This window comes from Hypanus sabinus, chromosome 7 (genome assembly GCF_030144855.1).
Source record: "Hypanus sabinus isolate sHypSab1 chromosome 7, sHypSab1.hap1, whole genome shotgun sequence".
Classification (NCBI taxonomy): domain Eukaryota; kingdom Metazoa; phylum Chordata; class Chondrichthyes; order Myliobatiformes; family Dasyatidae; genus Hypanus; species Hypanus sabinus.
This window is the reverse complement of record NC_082712.1, coordinates 163,237,166-163,256,883: the sequence shown is the minus strand read 5'-3', so window position 1 is coordinate 163,256,883 and position 19,718 is coordinate 163,237,166. Positions and strand designations below refer to the sequence as shown.

The 19,718-nt window shown below is 39.7% G+C and overlaps 1 protein-coding gene across 3 annotated transcripts in view; it reads left to right on the top strand.

Annotated features, from left to right (window-relative positions):
- Window positions 1–19,265, top strand: part of prmt3 (protein arginine methyltransferase 3) — a 255,955-nt gene extending 236,690 nt beyond the window's left edge. For all 3 annotated transcript variants that reach the window (XM_059976035.1, XM_059976033.1, XM_059976034.1), the window contains one exon: window positions 18,979–19,265. In XM_059976035.1, coding sequence (XP_059832018.1) covers window positions 18,979–19,088 — 110 coding nt within the window. In that variant the 3' untranslated portion in view covers window positions 19,089–19,265. The remainder of the gene's footprint in view (window positions 1–18,978) is intronic.
- Window positions 19,266–19,718: the final 453 nt, after the last annotated feature.

Below are 19,718 nucleotides of genomic sequence, written 5' to 3'. Positions count from 1 at the left end.
TCGGGGGACTGTGAGAGCCATGGCAAAACCTTCAGCTTGTGCCTTTTGTCCATTGTGGATTTTGAGGTGTGTTTAGGATCATTATCCTGTTGTAGAAGCCATCCTCTTTTCACCTTCAGCTTTTTTACAGACGGTGTAATGTTTGCTACCAGAATTTGCTGGTATTTAATTGAATTAATTCTTTCCTTTACCAGTGAAATGTTCCCATGCCACCGGCTGCAACACAAGCCCAAAGCATGATCGATCCACTCCTGTGCTTAACAGTTGGAGAGGTGTTCTTTTCATGAAATTCTGCACCCTTTTTTCTCCAAACATACCTTTACTCGTTGCAGCCAAAAAGTTGTATTTTGACTTCATCAGTCCACAGGACTTGTTTCAAAAATGCATCAGGCTTATTTAGATGTTACTTTGCAAACTTCTGATGCTGAATTTTGTAGTGAGGATGCAGGAAAGGTTTTCTTCTGATGACTCTTCCAATAGGGTCATATTTGTGCAGGTGTCGCTGCACAGTAGAACAGTGCACCACCACTCCAGAGTCTGCTAAATCTTCCTGAAGGTCTTTTGCTGTCAAATGGGGGTTTTGATTTGTCTTTCTAGCAATCCTACGAGCAGTTCTCTCGGAAAGTTTTCTTGGTCTTCCAGACCTCAACTTGACCTCCACCGTCATGTTTACTGCCATTTCTTAATTACATTACGAACTGAGGAAACTGCTACCTGAAAACGCTTGGCTATCTTCTTATAGCCTTTTCCTGTTTTGTGGGCATCATTTATTTTAATTTTCAGAGTGCTAGGTAGCTGCTCAGAGGAGCCCATAGCTGCTGATTGTTGGGACAAGGTTTGAGGAGTCAGGGTATTTATGAAGCTTTGAAATTGACATCACCTGGTCTTTCCTAGTGATGACTGTGAACAAGCCATAGTCCTAACAAGCTAATTAAGGTCTGAAAGTTATCTCAGTGCTCAAATCTATTGGGGTGCCCAAACTTTTGCATGGTGCTCCTTCCCCTTTTTTCCACTCTAAAATTGTACAAAACAAAAATAATACACTAATCTTGCTTAAAATGTTGAAAAGAATGTTTCATCTTTAACTTTATGACTTTTGGAGATCAGTTCATCTTCTACTCACTTAACTATTCACAGTAACAGTAATTTTGACCAGGGGTGCCCAAACTTTTGCATACCACTGTTTCTGCTCCAATCATGTTCATTGTAATAATAATCCAGAAAATCAGTCCATTGCATACTTTGATTTCATTGAACAAGCTATTTAACATCAAGTAATAAATAATAATATTTTATCTTTTAAAGTGATACTGGAATATAATCAATATAATCATTATTAATATTTACAGATATAGATATATCCCTGGGTTGTTGCTCTAAGTCCAACATAGCAGTAACTGTTCTTTTCTCCAAAATTTGTTTTTCCTGGAAACACAACCCCATATAACACTGTAACACACACTAAATTCTGGAGAAACTCATCAGGTCAGGCAGTGTCTATGCAAACGAATAAAGAGTTGCCATTTTGGGACAAGACACTTCATCGGGACTAGAAAGAAAGGGGCAAAAAGCCAGAAAAGGCAGGCGAGGGAAGGAGTGCAGACTGGCAGGTGAAAGGCGAAGCCAGCTGAAGGAGAAGATAGGTGGGTGGGAGAGGGAGAATGAAGTGAGAAGCTGGGAGGTGATAGGTAAAAAAGCTGGAGGGCTGAAAAAGAAGGAATCTGATAGGAGAGGAGAGTGGACCATGGGAGAAAGAGAAGGAGGAGGGAAACCAGAAGGAGCCAATAGGCAAATGAGGAGAAAAGAAGGGGTAATACAGGAGCAAAACTGGGGAATGGAAAAGGAGAGAATGGGGTGCAAGGTACCATTGCTACAGCAGAAAGGATCAAAGACTTTATTTTTGCCCTTAGGTTCTTTTACTTTTCACTTATGAGAAGCAGGTGACTATTTTAATTATAAACATGAGAAAGTGTTTGAAGACTATTTTAATTACTGCCTTTCCTTTAATCTTACACTTTCACATGGATAAGTCTGGCTTCTAAATGTAAAATTCAATTGTTGTGATCTAAATTGGATACTAAGGAGGTCAATGTTAATAATTGTGTTTAATGTAGTGAAATGATCTGTGGACTACTTTGTTGTGTTGGCTCTGATCCAGCATTTGAAGCCAAGCTGCCTAACTAATTTTCAAATATCACCTCCAGGTATATTGATAGTGGCCAAAGTAAACATCTGGTCAGTGAACATCGCCCCTGTTAGCTAATCTATTGCAAAAATGGAAATGAATCCAAACAAAGTTGAGAATGCCTCAAGCTGTTACTTGATACTCATTGAGCTGGGATAAACATTACATATGAATGATTCCATCTGTTGGAATAAATTCTGGAGTTAATACTGATGTTCGTGTGCCATTTTTTGTGGATTGACAGTTTTTAAGTTAGAATCAGATTCAGGTTTACTATCACTGACATATGTCATGAAATGTGTTGTTTTGCAGCAGCAATGCAGTGCAATACATAAAAAAGATTACGAGAAGTTATCGAAAGAATAATTTTAAAAGGAGGGCATGATAGTGAGGTGGTGTTCAAGGTGATTCAGAAAAGTGATGGCAGAGGGGATTGAGCTGACTCAATGATGCTCGGGATTTTCTGGAAGAGATAGGGACTGAAATCAAATCCAGGGACCCAAGACCAAATTTTGGCACGGAATATTAATTTGTTCACGTCCAATATTTAACAGAAATGTAATGAGGGATCTTGGCCTGAATAATCAGCTCTTTAATTATTTCCGTAGATGCCGAGTTCCTCCAGCATTTTGTGTATGGTGCTCTGGATTTCCAGCATCTGCAGAATTTCTGTGTTTCAAAGTTTCAAAGTGCATTTAATATCAGGAGTATGGATCTAGTAAACAACTTGGAATTTGTCCTCTTCACAAACATCCATGAAAAAACGAAACACCATAGAAACATTAAAGTCCTGAAACCCCACCTTCCCGCCTTCTTTCACAGGAGCAACAGCAAAAAGCATCAACCCCCGCCTCCACCCCCATCCGCGCCAGACTCCACCCCCTCCATGCAAGCAATAGCAGAAGCGATAAAGAGCCATTGATCCAGAGTCCATCAAACTACAACCAATGTTCATGATCTAACAGGATGTGTTTGCTGTTTATTTATTTGTGGGAGGGGTAATAGAGCAGGCTATAAATGCTGCAGAATATAGTACAGAGGAATCTTGATGCTGTAACACCTGATAATGTCAATCTGATGAGCATGCAGGACTTTGAAATTCTCCTTGGTCCATTGTTTCTGGATCGGAATCATGTTGTTTTGGACTTGAGGTCTTTCCTCTTCTCAGCTTGGAGAAAAGAACAGTAACTTGCTCAGACATTATTCAGCAATATTGCTAAATAATGTACAATAATAATGTCATTCATTGTAGAAGCAAATCGCTAAATTGATTACCCATGGTACTGCAGGAGTGGTCCAGGTCAAGTAGTGCTGACCTGATTTAAGAGGAAGGGCGACGGGGAGCCTGGATTGCTCTGGTAATATTTCTCTAGGTTCAATGGCCTTATTCAAAAAGGAAAGGTGGAAACAGCACAATGGTGCAGCAGGAACTGCCAGTAGTACAGAAAGTACTGCTGCCTCACATTCTCCATGTGTTCTCAGATTTCCTTGGACACGTAAGAGAGAAAAGATAATTGGAAACTAGCTGTGGGAATAGGATTGATGTGATTGCTGAGAGCCAGTATCGACTCAATAAGCCAAATAGAGAGATAATGTGACACAAAAAAATGAAGAGGACAGTTTTCTCCAGTGCATTTATACTTCATATTTCTGCAAAAACATGTTGTTGTCATTATCGCTCTGTTTTGTTTTAGTTTATTTTGTAAGTCAGTATTTGGAAACCAGCCACTGCAATTCTGATATTACAAAAGTGACTACTCATTCTTTCATTCCCTGTCATGCATGAATCTTGGAAAAGTGGTTTATCTTTCTTTAGCTGTATCTTTATTCAGTACATCGTATCTGTGATGGTGCATTTCTCCAAATGAGCTGTTTGGTTCAGTTCCACGATCTGATGATGAAGGGTTTCTGCCGGAAACGTCAACTCTTCATTCCATTCCATGAATGCAGCCTGACCAGCTGGGTTCCTCCAGCATTTTGTTTGTGTTGCTTTGATCATTATTAACAGGAGAAATTCTGCCAAAACTAAAAATCCAAAGCAACACACACAAAATGCTGGGAGATTTCAGCAGGTCAGGCAGCATCTGTGGAAAGGAATAAACATTCGATGTTCTGGGCCAAGACCCTTCATAAGAACTGGAAAGGAAAGAGGAAGAAGCTAGAAGGTGGCAGGTGAAGCCAGATAACTGGGGGAGGGGGAAATCAAATGAGAAGCCAGGAGGTGATCGGCAAAAATGGTAAAGTGCTGAAGACGAGGGTCTGTTATGGGAGAGGAGAATGGATTCAGAGAAAGGGAAGGAGGTAGGTCATGGTGGGAGGTGATATGCAGGTGAGAAGAGAGGAAGTAACAGGGAAGCCAGAGTGGGGAATGGAAGAAGACTGAAAGAAGGAAATGTCGACTCTTTATTCCTTTCCATAAATGTTGCCTGACCTGCTGTTACTCTGGATTACAGCATCTGCAGAATCACTTGTGTTTCTAGTAATGAACTCAGGTGCAGTGATTACTGATAAAGGAAACTGATGCAACTTAGGATAAAAAGATGATACTGTTATGAAACAATTTAGCAATAGGAGCAACAGATTTAACTTTACAAAGGACAGGATGGATTCCTTGTTCCTGTTCCTAGTAGGACGTAGGAATCCCAGTGAGAAACTTATATGGAAGGTAAATTGTTTGGACTTTTACCTTCTGTTGTCCAAAACATAGCTGTATTCCTAACCCTTTAATTGTATGAGAAGATGCTGGAATACAATGTACTTCGATAGAAGAAATAAATGTGCAGACTATTTCCTAAATGGAGAAAATCCAAAAATCTGAGATGCATAGGGACTTGGGAGTCCTTGTGCAGAACACCCTAAAGGTTAACTTGTAGGTTGAATCAGTGGTGAGGAAGGCAAATGCAGTGTTAGCAATCATTTAAAGAGGTCTAGAATATAAGCTTTGTAAGGCACTGGTGAGGCCTCAGCTTGAGTGATGTGAACTATTTTGGGCTCCTTATCTAAGAAAAGATGTGCAGGTTTTGGAGAGAGTTCAGAGAAGGTTCACAAGGATGATTCCGGGAATCAAAGGGTTATCACATGAGGAACTTTTGATAGCGTTGGGCCTGTACTTTTTGAAATTTAGGTTGAGAGGGGGACCTTATTGAAACCTTTCAGATGTTGAAAGGCCCAGATAGAGTAGATGTAGATTCCCATTGTAGGGGACTAAAGGACAAGAGGGCACTGCCTCAGGGTAGACAGGTGTCCATTTAAAACAGAGATGCGGAGAAATTTCCGTAGCCAGAGGGTGATGAATTTGTGGAATTTGTTACCACAGGCAGCTGTGGAGGCCAGTTCATTGGGAAATAGGTGATAGGTTCTTGATAGGCCACAGCATCAAATGTTACGTGGAGAAAGCCAGTGAGTGGGGCTGAGGAGGGGTAAAAGGGATCAGCCTTGATCGAGTGGTAGAGCAGACATGATGGGCCAAATGGCCTAATTCTGCTCCTTTGTCCTGTGGTCTTCTATTCAGATTCAGATTCATTTATTTATCACATGTATATTGAAACATACAGTGAAATGTGTCATTTGTGTTAACAACCAACACAACCTAAGGATGAGCTAGAAGTAAGGTTCATCACACATTCCAGTGCCAACATAGCATGACACAATATTCAGCAAACTGAAGACATTGGGCCTTGACTTCCAGACTTACCAACTTCTATTTTCGACCTTCTGACTCTGCGATCACGGGACTTCAATCTTCGGACTCGCACTGACCTCTGACAGAAAAAACAGAAAGGCCTATAGCCTCCTGAGCTTAGAAGACTGCGAGATGACCTCACTGAAATATACAACGTTTTTCAGGGGTTGTAAGGGTAGAATTTGCTGGGCTCCCCTGACTAAGATGTCTGGAAACTAGGACTACGTTCTCAACACAAGGAGATGGCTATTCAGTGCAAAGATGAGAAGACGTATCTTCACCCAGAGAATATTGAATCTTTGGAATTCTCTAACCAAGAGTAAGGAAGCCCAGTTGCTAAGTATATTTAAGGCTGATTAAGAGATCTTTTGATAGTAAGGAAATCAAGGGATGTGCACTTGACGTAAGAAAATAATGCTGAAGTGGAAGATACAGTAGATCTTGCTGAATGCTGGAGCAAACAAAAGAAACCAGATGGCCGACTTCTTATACAGTATTTGTTAAACTCACATGAAATTCATTTGCCACCTTCCAGTCCTCTGGCCACATACCATCTTCAATGTTTGTGCCCAATGTGCAACAACAATGCTGCTGAGCAAACACCTGGAGCAAAAATATTTGAGGAAAACTGGGACATAACCAACTTGCACCTGAACTTGAACACATAATGCATATTTTGTATAAGTACTGTATGCTGTGTAAATTGCATTCAAACTTCCTGCCATAGGCAGGCACGGTTAATTTCAGCACAGATGCAGGAACTTTTGATTGATGTGATCAGGCCAATCTTCAGGTATCCTTCTACACCTGAGGACCACGGAACCCTTGCTTAATGGTATTAGTCTATGGTATAAAAAGTTTTGGAAACCCTTGTTCTACACTAATCACACTTACTAGCTCTTGGTCTGTAGCCTCAGTGTATCAGCATACATGAAGGAGATTGAAAATCTGGCTGAGTGATGCCTCAATAACAAATTCTTAGTCGCTGTCAGCAAGACCAAGAAACTGATTATTGACTTCAGGCAGTGGACACCTGAGGTTCATGAGCCAGTCTTTATCAAGGGAACAGAGGTGGAGAGGGTTAACAACTTTAAATTACTTGATGTTATCATTTCAGAGAACCTGACCTGGGTCCAGCATGTAAGTGCAATTACAAAGAAAGCACATGGCACCTCTGATCCTATAGAAGTTTGGCAGAGAGCTTATTGACTGGCTGCATCACAGCCTGGTATGGATATACCAATTCCCCATGACTGGAAAATCCTACAAAAAAACAGTGGATACAGCCCAGTCCATCACAGGTAAATCCCTTCCCACTACTGAGCACATCTACATGAATCCTTGTTGCTGGACAGTAGCATCCATCATCAGAGACCCCCACCACTCAGCTAATGCTCTCTTCTCGCTGCTGCCATCAGAAAGAAGGTTCAGGAGCCTCAAGACTCCTGGTTCAGGAACAGTTATTGCTCTCAACCATCAGACTCTTGAACCAGAAGGGTTAACTTCACTTGCCCCATCACTGTGTTGTTCCCACAACTTATGGACTCACTTTCAAGCACTCTTCACCTTAATGTTCTTGATGTTTATTACTTATTTATTGTTATTATTTCTTATGTTTTCTTTTGTATTTGCGTAGTTTATTGTCTGCCTTACTAGGTGATTCTGTTACTGTTATTGCATTTATTGAATATGCCCACAAGAAAACAAATCTCGGGGTTGTATGTGGTGACATATATATGTACTTTGATAATAAATTTACTTTGAACTGTGAACTTCCTATTCTTTGGTGTTTCAAGAGCTCATTCAGATAAGTTTTAAATGTTTTTAGAGTACTTGCTTTGCCATGTTATGAAGGTGTTATGCTCCAGATCACAGTCACCATTTGGATGAAATTTCTTTTTCTTCAGATCCCCTCCAACCACCTTACTCCTCATCTTAAACCTATGGCTCGGGTTTCAGACATGTTCATTACAGTGAAAAGTTTCCCACTATTCAGCCTATCTAAGACCCTTAGGTCTCTTAGTTGAAATTTCTGATTCTGGGTTTTGAATTCATGCTTTTCAGAAGAAATTGGTCCCAAATCATGAACTTCTTTGTTACAGTCATGTTTAGTAATTCCTTGCTGATAATAAATGTATTTGTTTATTAAGATATGGTTCATTTAGACTGTCAAGCCAATGCCCCAATTTAATCCTAGCTTAATCACAGGACAATTTATAATGACCAATTCGCATACCAACTGGTACATCTTTGGAGACACTTTCGGAGGGAAGCGGAACAACTGAGCTCCTTACTGGCAGCAGTGGGAATTGAACCTGGGTCGCTTTGCAGAACAATTACTACCACTGTTCTGTTTTAGGTAATTAATTAAAATTGCTAACGTGGCAGGTCTTCAAAAGAAATTTAGATCACGAAGTTTTACCATACTTGAAGAAAATATTGTAAATAATCAAAAGGTCAGGCAGCATCTGTGGAGGGAAAAACTTACTTCACTTTCCATTCTGATGAAAGCTCATTGACCTCACATGTACACTCTGTTCTGCCCTGAAGCTGCCTGAATATTGCTGTTTACCCTGGCAGTGTTTTTTGATGAGGAATGTGAATTGCAGGAAGGAGCAGATGCAGCTGCCGAAGGAGCATATCAAATTTGCACCACAGGAAGGCAATCTCAGACAACAGACAGCCAAATTAATTAGCTACGGTTTAGTATAATATTGATGAGAAAGTATACATCAAAGAAATCTTAATTCTAACAATATGCATTTCTAAGTAATTAGATTTACAAATAAATAAGTTTAATTTGAGCCATAATCTTGAAAATTATAAGCACAAACAGATTTTGCAGATGCTGGAAATCCAGAACAACACACCCAAAATGCTGGAGAAATCCAGCAGGTCAGGCAGCATCTATGGAAATGAATAAAGAGTTGATATTATAGGATGAGACCCTTTATCAGGTCTACAGAGGAAGGAGGAAGGTGCCAGAATAAGGTGTGGGAGGAGGACGAGCTAGAAAGTGATAAGTGAAGCCAGGTGGGTGTGGGGAATGAAGTGAGAGGCTGGAAGGAGATAGGTGGAAAAGGTAAAGGACTGGAGAAGAAGGAATCTGATGGGAGAGGAGAGTGAACCATGGGAGAAAGGGAAGGAGGAGGTGTACAGTGAAAGGTGATAGCCCCTGAGGAGAAAAATTAAGAGCCTAGAGTGGAGTGGTTGAAGTGGAGGGTTGAGGGAAAGTGAAAAATCTCCACAAGTTGGGGAAATTGATATTCATGCCATGTCGGTCCATGGCCGCCCTCTTTTGCCACAGTGAAGCCACTCTCAGATTGTCTTGATCACCTCCAACCTGATGGCACAAAGAATGACTTCTCCAACTCATAGTAATTCTTCCCTCTCCCATGCCCTCTTCTTCAGATCGGCACCACATCATGGATCGAAGGGCCCATACTGTGCCTTTATGGTCTATGTACAGCAGACATCTAAAATGTTTATGGCATAGTGCCTTATCATCTCCATTGTACTATAACTGATGTAAATTATTCTCTGACCAACATGTGATGGTTCCGGTTTAAATTTTCTTTTAATTGTTGTTTGCTTTGAAAAGTAGTTTTTCAATGTTATCTGCATCCATCAAGCTTTATTTTATCTTGACGTAGCCTCAATTAACAAATCTCCTCAGTAGAACTTTCATTAGTTTTTTAAGCTGTATCAACTTTCTTGGTGAAACCTGATTTTTTTTTATTCTCTATGGTTACAATTGAAACGGACTCTGTCGTAATTCCTGCTGGCTAAGAGTTGCCCTTTAGTTTTTATTTCCCTGGTCCCTTTTCTCTTAAGTAACATTTTGGGTGCCATTTGTTGCTAAGTTATCGTGTGGAAGTTCTCAATGAAAGAGTAAGCTTGGCCTGCTCTCTATGGAGTTTACAATAATGGGATGAACTTACTGAAACGTCTTAAGATTCTGAGAGTGGGGTGGGCATCACAGGCAAAGCCCTCCCCACCAGGGAATACATTTAAATGTAGTGCTGCCACAAGAAAGCAGCATCCATTACCAAAGACCCCACCATTCAAGCCATGCCACTACTACCACTGGGCAGGAGGTACAGAAACCTACATTCCACTCCACCAGGTTTGTGAACAGTTATTACCCTACCGCTATTAGGCTTCTGAAACGGCATGGATAGCTTCAGTCACCACTACTCCAGACTGATTCTCCAACCGACAGGCTTGCTTTCAGGGATTCTTCACAATTTGTGTTCTCAGTATTATTTATTATTTGTATTGTTTGTCGCCTTTTGCACACTAGTTGCCAGTCTTTGTCTATTTATGTATAGTTATTTTTTGTAAATTTGTTTATATTTTCCCTGTAAGTGCCTACAAGAAAATGAATCTCGATGGTATATGGTAACATATGTGTATTTTGATAATAAATTTACTTTGAATTTTGAAGCACTGAGGGTCATCAAGATAAATGGTGAGAGGATCTTACCCCGATGATGGAAATTAGAACAAGAAGCAGAGCAAAATAATGTCCATTTGAGAATGAGGGGGAGAGGAATTTGATTGTAAATCTTTAGGATTCTGTACCCAGCAACTTAGGAAATATTTAAGGGAGAGTCAAGGGGGAGCTCCCCTCAGAGGGTGGTGAAAGTGTGGAACAAGCTGCCAGCAAAAGTGTTGGATAAGGGTTAAGGGGTATGTAGGGCTATTGTCCAGGTGTGGGTTGATGGTATTAAGCAGAAAGCAGTTCAGTGTGGAGTAGATGGGCTGAAGGGCCTATTTCTGTGCTGTATGATACTGAATAATTATATATATTGGAAATAATTTGAAAAATATGTAGCTTGGGTGGTTGATGGTTGGCTTGAGTTTTCCAATCCTGGCAATTTAATGCAAATATTTTGTCACCATGCGTGGAAGCATCATCACTGTGCTGTTAATTCTGGTCTGTCCTTGACCTTCATATACTTGTCAATCAGCTGATTGGTCATTGTTACGGAAATGCAACTGTGACGTAGGGAAGAAATCTCATCGCTGATTGGTTGCGTGGCGAACTTCATGCGTTGTGGTCTGGAATTTTGTCTCATAACTAGGTTTGAAGTCATTTTACAGAACTGTATGTGGAAAACCATGCATCTAGGAGTTCTCTTGCATACCACATTTTTTGCGCCATGACTTTCACTGATGCCCAGTCGAAGTTGTGCCCCTCTCAATTGTCATGGGTGGAGACTAGAGAGAGTTGGTCATGCTAGTTCATGTCCAGTTGATGTTCATGAATCCTTGTGGTTAGTTTTCTCCCAGTTTGGCTGATGTAATATTTGCTGCAGTCCCCACAATGGATTTTGTAGACCATATTAGTCTTGTTCTATAGTTTGGTTCATTCTTTTGGTCTGCGAAGTACTGTCCCCAATGTTACTGTTAGCATATGTGCGATCAGAATTCTATGTTCCTGGAATTCTATGTTCTGAGAGCCATCATTTCCAAGATATAACAACCCATTTGGTTGCTTCTTGGTTTTTCTGTTGCTGACCTCATAGGCATCTCTATAAGAAGTTATGTGGGTATCTGCTTCATGTGTATACTTTAAAGGGATGTTTTTATTCTTTATCCTTTAGGTCTGCTGTGCTGCAGTATCAAAGTTTTGATACAGCTCTTCTTGTGTGCATTTGGGTGGGAGCTGTGATAGTTTAGGATCTGATCTGTATGTGTTCCCCTTAAGTTTCCAAAGTGCCGACTGTGTTTCTACGTCCTAGAATGCTAGTTTCCCTTCGTTTTCTGTTTCCATTGTGAGTTTAATATCATTGAACACATTGCTGATTATTTTATCTTTTTCTTTCTTTTTATTCAGAAGAAAAAACAGGATTTACAGTGTGCAACACATAGATACATCTCAACATAACTTGTGTACATTCATATATTGTAATAAAATTGATCAAAATGTTATAGCATATCACATAAAGGTATACCACTCTATAATCAAAAATTTAAAGATAGGTCATACATCATAAAATAAATTTTTTGTATAAGAAAAAAGTCAACCCCCTACCAACGACCAAAGAAAAAAGCTGATGGATGATAATGGATAATTAGAAAAAAAACGTATTCGCTTAAGAAGAGAAGATAGAAATATACATAAAAGTCTGTGCACTGTTAAACTTTATAAGTTGGAAAAGTAATTTAGGAAAGGTCCCCAGATATCATAAAAAAGATTGTTTCAAATTTAAGACTAAGCAGCAGATCTTCTCTAAATTTAAATAAGACATAATATCACATAGCCATTGAAGATGTGTAGGAGGGGTAGACTCCTTCCACTTACAAATTTTAGAGTTTGTAATTAGCAACACCATCTTTTCTAACTTTTGCTTGACGACCTTAGCTGTGAACCCGGAGATGGGCAAGTACATTGGTGTCCCTTTCAGCTGTTTGTAAAGCATGTTGTTAAATTTAAACTAGGTGCAAGAGCAGAATTCTATCAGTTTATTAAATATATCTTAGGCTGAGAAGAAGCAAGAAAGTGGAGTCCAGTGATAAGTCAGTCATGGTCTTTATGAATAGTAGCTTAGGCTTGAGAAGAGTTATGGTCTAATTCTGATCCAGTGTGTATGTTTTTATTGTGTGAGCCTGCACACTAATTGCTGGTGGGAAACAATCTTTCGGTAAAGCAATGTGTTCTCCACACATACAGTGATAGCACAGCAAGAATATAATTGATACTTTTGGTGATAAGTCTATAAAACCCCATGCCAATTTACAAGGTAAAGACAAAAGTAATTGACACCCAGGTTCATTTAACAGAATATCGAATGTTTCTATTTTGAGACATTAAAGCTTGATATCACTAATGAGCAGTATACTTCTCAAGAATAGATTTAGCTGGCTACGAGAGAATAAAAAAGTGTGCAAGTTTTGAGAAGGGGATTACCATTGTGAGAAATTAACAATGGGACTGGGCAATTTTTGTCATTTAGGAATAATCCATTCTCACCACAGGCGACATTAAATCTCTCCTTTTGATATTTGATTTTTATGTTGACTCTAATGGAGTTTTTTTTTGTAGTGTACAGCTTCCAGCTGCCACTCTGATGAGAAATTTTAAAAATCAATTTAAAGATTTAAAGACCTCAAGCCCAGTTAAACTGATTATTTAGGCATAGGTTCTATTGAAGACTGATCACAAAGGATTTAATGTTCACATGAACATCAGCAAATGATGCACTGGAAAAGACCATCTGTCCTATTTATCCTTTCACAAGGTGTTGTGGTGCAAATTGTAATGCAAAATTCCTTCATCATTTCCCACTCCGCCAACCAATCTCCTAAGAGGGGGAGATGTAGCAGAAGAGGATCCATTTTAGAGGTGGGAAATTGCCCTCCAATCCCTGACATTAAGCAAACAAGTTCCAAGAAAGTACAGTAACTGAAGACTCAAGAATATTGGCTTCAGATATAAAGAATACAAATTTCAAGTTGTATATGGATACCTGCTTTGATAATGAACCTTTGAATCTTTGAATGTCAAAGCTAGACTAAAAGACTGTGTACACTCTGCTCCCTATTTGCTTTAACCCATATTTGCATTATTGATGGTTCCCATGAATAATGAGGTGGTGAGACTCATTTCCTCATCATTTAAAGTGTACTCCACTCTATACAAGTGTTGTCTAGAATTGAGCTGCCTTAGTTGCCAGAATCAGATGGATAAGTTACTTGGATTGCTTCTGAAGATTCAAGATGTTTAATGTCATTTCCAGAGCACAAGTGTAAAGAAGAATAAAATAATTGTAACTCCTTATCCAATGCGGCAGCAATAAAACACAATAAGATAAAGAATGCAATAATAAAAAGAAAACTACAATAAATATATGAGGGGTGCCTTCTACCTTTGGCCACAAACTTCTCAATCACCCCTGATGAGTTATTAACTTCAAACTTTCTGCATACTCACTCAAAGAGTTGACCTGCATGTGCATGTAATGAGAGCTGTATAACTCACCTCCTTCTACCTTAGGCCACGAACTTATCAATCAGCCCTGCTGTGGACACTTTCTGGAGGTCCAAGATCCATATGCTCCACGACTGCTGGATTAAGTGTGTAAATGTAGGAGGGGACTATGTTGAAAAAGAAATGTATTAGGTTTTCTAAAATTGACTCCTTCTACCTTGAGCCACAAACTTATCAATCACCCCTCGTAAATATATAAGACAAACAGGACAAACAATGAATACGCAAAGACAACAAACTGTGCGCATACAAAAGGGAAAAGTAATAATAAAGAATCAATAAATATTGAGAACATGAGATGCAGAGACCTTGAAAGTGAGTCCACAGGTTATGGGAACAATTCAGAAATGGATGATGAATCAAGTTCAGTATCCCCTCTGGTTCAAGAGCCTGATGTTTGAGGGATAAAAGCTATTCCTGAATCTAGTGGTGTGGGTCAGAAGCTCTCATACATTCTTTCGGAAGGCAGCAGCGAGAAAGTGCTTATCCTGAGTGGTGGGCGCATTTGATGGTGGACGGTGCTTTCTTGTAACAGCGCTCTGTGTATGTGCGCTCAATGGGGGGGGGGAGGGCAAGTTTTAGATGTCATGTGGAATCTTCACAAACCTCTAAGGGGAACTATTGCCATGGTTTTTTCATAATGACTGGGTCCAGGACAGATCCTCTGAAATGATAACACCGAGGAATTTAAAGCCGCTGACCCTCTGCAAGATAATTGTGTTGCTACCAGTAACACTCTTGATGTCAAGTACATTTTGCACCTTGGCTATTCAAGACTGTCCAACAAAAGACTATCTTGGCAAAATAATAATCTATAATATAAAAACTGTAGATGCTGGAAATTTGAAGTAAAGGCAGGAAAGACTCTGCAGGTCAGACAGCATCATCCGAGACAGAAATAAGACCATAAGAGCAGAATTAAACCATTCGGCCTACCAAGTGGGAATATAAATCTGTAATTCCTTGAAAGTGGTGTCACAGGTAGATAGAGTTGTAAAGAAAGCTTTTGGCCTTTATAAACAAAGTATCGATTAGAGGAGTCGGGATGTTATGTTGAAGATGGAGAAGACTTTGGTGAGGCTGTATTTGGAGTAGTTTGTACATTTTTGGTCACCTACTTTCAGGAATGATGTCAATAAGATTGAAAGAGTGCAGAGAAAATTTACAAGGATGTTGTCAGGACTTGAGGACCTGAGTTATAGGGAAATGTTGAATAGGTTGGGACTTTATTCCCTAGAGCCTAGGAGAATGAGGGAAGAGTTGATACAAAATTGTGAGAAGTGTAGTTTGAGTAAATACAAGCAGGTTTTTCTTCCCTTTGAGGTTGAACTAGAGGTCATGGGTTAAAGGTGAAAGATGAAATATTTAAAGGCAACCTGAGAAGGAACTTCACTTAGAGGGTGTGGCAAGTGTGGAACGAGCTGCCTGTGGAAGTGGTGGATGTGGGTTTGCATTCAACATTTAAGAGACATTTGCATAAATGTACATAGATGGGAGGGCTGTGGTCGATGGGACTGGGCAGATTAATAGTTCAGCATGGATTAGGTGGGCTGAAGTAAATTTCTGTGCCTTTGTGTTCCAATATACTGATAGATAGATTTGTGCCACAAATCTAATTATAGGCATGTACATGTTAGTAAAAATATATTTTTTAGCAACAGACTTTATTTATTTCATATAATCTGAAGTATCTTCACAAGGCAGTGACTGACACCAGTGTCATTGCTGTGAAAGTAATTTCCAATGTAGTAGTTGATAGGTATCAAAAATATTACAGAAACAGTACATTTGTTCGTGCATTATCTGTCATTAATTGTCAATGCCTCCATGTGATTCCTGGTAACTATTTGCTCTTCTTGTTTATTATAAAACCAAGGATTTTTTTAAAAAAAAGTGAAGCAGCCAAATAAATCTCTCTAAAAGGAGAAGAAAAGTGATTCATTATCCAATGATAATTAAACAATCATTTCAGTAGACTCATATTTATTTTGTTGGCCCCATATGATACCAATGGCCATCTGTTTATAAGCAGTAATGGTGCATATAATTTACTTGAAGGAGTTGCACTTAAATTTTAACTTCACACATAACAGAAAGGTGGTAAGGCATGCTTCGAATTTTAGCTAAGGCTGATAATGGTGGTTTTTGGTAGGTAGACTGATAGTCAGAGAACTGTGGAACTTGATAATGCTAATTGGCATAGCAGTTAGCATAACACTATTACAGCACCTGTGGCCTGGGTTCAATTCTGCTGCTCAGTGCAAGGAATTTGCACGTTCTCCCCATGACTGGAAACTTTGCTTTCCTCTGACATTCCAAAGCTTAAGGGTCAGTAGGTCAATTGTTCACATGGGTGTAATTAAGTGGCATGGGTTCATTGGACCGGAGGGGCCTGTTACCATGCTGTATCTCTTAATAAATAACATTTCATTTTAAATATCTACAATACCATTGGTGCGAAGTTTCTAAAGCAGTTTTCTTCTCTGCTTCTATGGGGCAATAGAAACATGAGCCCTGTGAGAGGCACTCTGTTGGTCGAGGTCAACCATGGATGTTGCATCCCAGCTATCTACATGATTCGCAAGCCAAGGCACTATCGTATGGAGAATAAGCTGTTGCCCACGCAGCAGGTCCCCCTCTCCATGCAGCTGATGAATCCAACATATTGATGCAATTGTGAAGGAGGCAGGCCAGCATTTCTACATCAGTAAGAGTTTGAGGAAATTTGGCATGTCACCAAACACGCTACCAAATTTCTGCAGATGTACAATGGAGAGCATTCTGACTGGTTGCTCCAATTCACAGGATCAAAGGAGGCTGCAGAGGGTTGTAGACTCTGCAAGCTCCATCACATGCACAGCCCTACCAACCATCAAGGACATCCTCAAGAAGGTGGCATCCACGATTACGGACCCTCAACATCTAGGACATTCCCTCTTGTTACTGTCAGTGGGGAGAACCTGATGGCAATGCTCAAAGTTAAAGGGACAGTTTTTTTCCACTCTGCCTTCAGATTTCTGAAAGTTCCATGAAAACTACCTCTCAATTCTCCTTTCATGCTATTTATTTATAGTGATGTTTATGTCTCACACTGTACTGCTATCACAAAGTAACACATTTGACAACATAAAGTATGTCAGTGTGAATAAATCTGATTCTGAAGATAGGATTAATGCAGATGGATGCCCATTGGTTGGCATGGACCACAACTGGCCAAAGGATCTCATTCCCACTGTATGTTAATATTTCCATTTCCAATGTTTTAATAGGATATGAATCCAGATCTACTGATATGGTAGTGAACATAGACTAAGCAATCCCATAAATCATGAACACGTAAAGGAAAGGGTGATAGGTGCTTGATTAGTAAGGGTTCCAAGGGTTACACAGAGAACGTCCTAGAATGGTGTCTAGAGAGAAAAATAAATCGGCATGATTGAATGGTGGAGCAGACTTAATGGGCCAAAAAGCCTAATTCTGCTCCTTTATGTTAAGGTCTTATGGTCATGTGGACGTAGGACATTTATTGAGTTGGATCTCACGGGTTCTAGTTGCCAGTACCAAGGGAACTGCCAGAGTTGAGCCATTTCCCATCAGTGCTGGATCCATTGTAAAAGCCCATTGTAAATCGAGTGTGGATTGAATAATAGATACCTGTGAACCATGTCTCACTAAAGTTCTCCTCTCTGATCCTGAACCATTCAGAGCTGGTGTACATTCAGAAGCCCCATTAATTTCAGTGAGGATTCTCAGTCTGATAAGCAACCAGGAGACTTGTATTTTACTGACTTTAATTAGTTCCTTAGTATTTCAGTGTTGTATTTTTAGATTTTATTTGGCCCAAAATGTCAACTGTACTTTTTGCTACAGATGATGCCTGGCTTGCTGAGTTCCTCCAACATTTTGTATGCGTTGCTTGGATTTCCAGCATCTACATATCTTCTCTTGTTTCTAAAAATCTGTTGTTTTTATCTAACTCTATGGAGACATATAGAAACTGTTTGAAAGAAAGACCCCAGCATTGTCACTGTCAGAGGCTGTCAGTGCAGATGAAGAGCATAGACACCAAAGTCTAAATAGTGGGTGCATGGGGATGCAATGTAAATCCACATCTCTGGCATGACGTGGGTTTGAAGCACTTCCAAAGGCAAAAATTGTTGTTAAACATTCATTGCCCTAGTGTTCGCCAAGTTTTTCAGGACATCTGCTAAATGGGTAAATAATAGTCTCAAAACAAAGCATCATTAACGGCTTAGATAAAGTGAACATGTAAACGATGTTTCCAATAGTGGGAGAGTCTAGGACCAGAGAGCAAAGCCTCAGAAAAGAAGGAGGTCCATTTATAACAGAACCAAGGAGGAATTCCTTTAGCCAGAGTGTGGTAGATCTTTGGAATTTATTGCCAGAGACGTTTGAGAAGGACAAGTCATTGGGTATATTTAAAGCAGAGGTTGATAGATATTTAATTAGTAAGGGCATCAAAGGTTACAGGGAGAAGGCAGAAGAAAGGGATTGAGAGGGATAATAAATCAGCCATGATGGAATGGTAGAACAGACTCGATGGGGTGAGTGATCTAATTCTGCTCCTTTGTTTGATGGTATGATTGCCTGCAACTGAGCAAACACTGCATAACAATACTCAGAGGGAACTTTAGATCTCCATGAGTGATGTGCATGAATTCAGCAGGTGAAATTCCTCTTTGGAGATCCAACAGATTTGTTTACATCTATTTAGAGATACAGATTAGAACAGGCCCTTCTAGTCCAATGAGCCTGCATTACCCAATGATATGCATGTGAGCAATTAACCAACTAACCCTTGTGTGTTTGGAATGTGGGAGGAAACCAAGCATCCAGAGGAAACACACGCGGTCGAAGTACAAATTCCTTACAGGGAGCAGTGGGATTGAACTCAGGTCACTGGCACTGTCAAGCATTATGCTAAACACTATACTAACCTGCCTCCCATGTATCAACACTGCTGTGGTATGTATAGCTACCATTCCAAACCTTTCTTTCTTTGAGGGCCAATAATCAGATTTGTTTATGCACAGTGAAGTTTTCCCTACTCATTATTTCTGTATAGATAGAATAATATGTTTCTTTTGGTTCTAGGTGATGTCTTACATGGGAAGATTACTTGCTGCAAGAATCGAAAGGATCCTCGATCATTAATTGTAACACTCTTAATTAACGGTACAAAGCAAACGTACAGTGTTCAGTGAAGATTTGTTCGCTGGCACCACAAGGTCTGTCTCCACCTCTTCATTTTGTTTCAACGGATTTAGCTCTCCGCATGTCTGATAATTGAATGTCCATTTGTCATATCCAAATGAAGTATAATTTGAAAATTCAATGACTTTGATTTATTTTTCACAAATAAAGCTATTGAATAACTTGAAGGTTGTGTGTCAGTCATGGGTCATTTTATAAATATGAACTTAATATAAGTCCTGTTGGTTACATTATCAATGATAACAGAACTCTTCAATGTTATGTGGAGGTATTTTGCAATAATGAAGAATGGAGTGATTTTGGAAAATGCTTTTTGTACTGGCTACTGGCTGAATATCTCTATCACCCTTTTCTGGAGGAGACTATCTACTATCTAAGACTGTACAAATTCGGAATAAAGTGAGCATTCTTATAAAATATTTATTTATTTAGTTGTTTGATTAGTTAGAGCTACAGCATTGAACGGCCCCTTCCAGCCCATCGAGCCCAGCAACCCACCTATTTAACCGTAGCCTAATCACAGGACAATTTACAATGACCAACAAACCTACTAAGTGGTACGTCTTTGGACTGTGGGAGGAAACCGAAGCACCTGGATGAAACCCATGTGGTCACGTGGA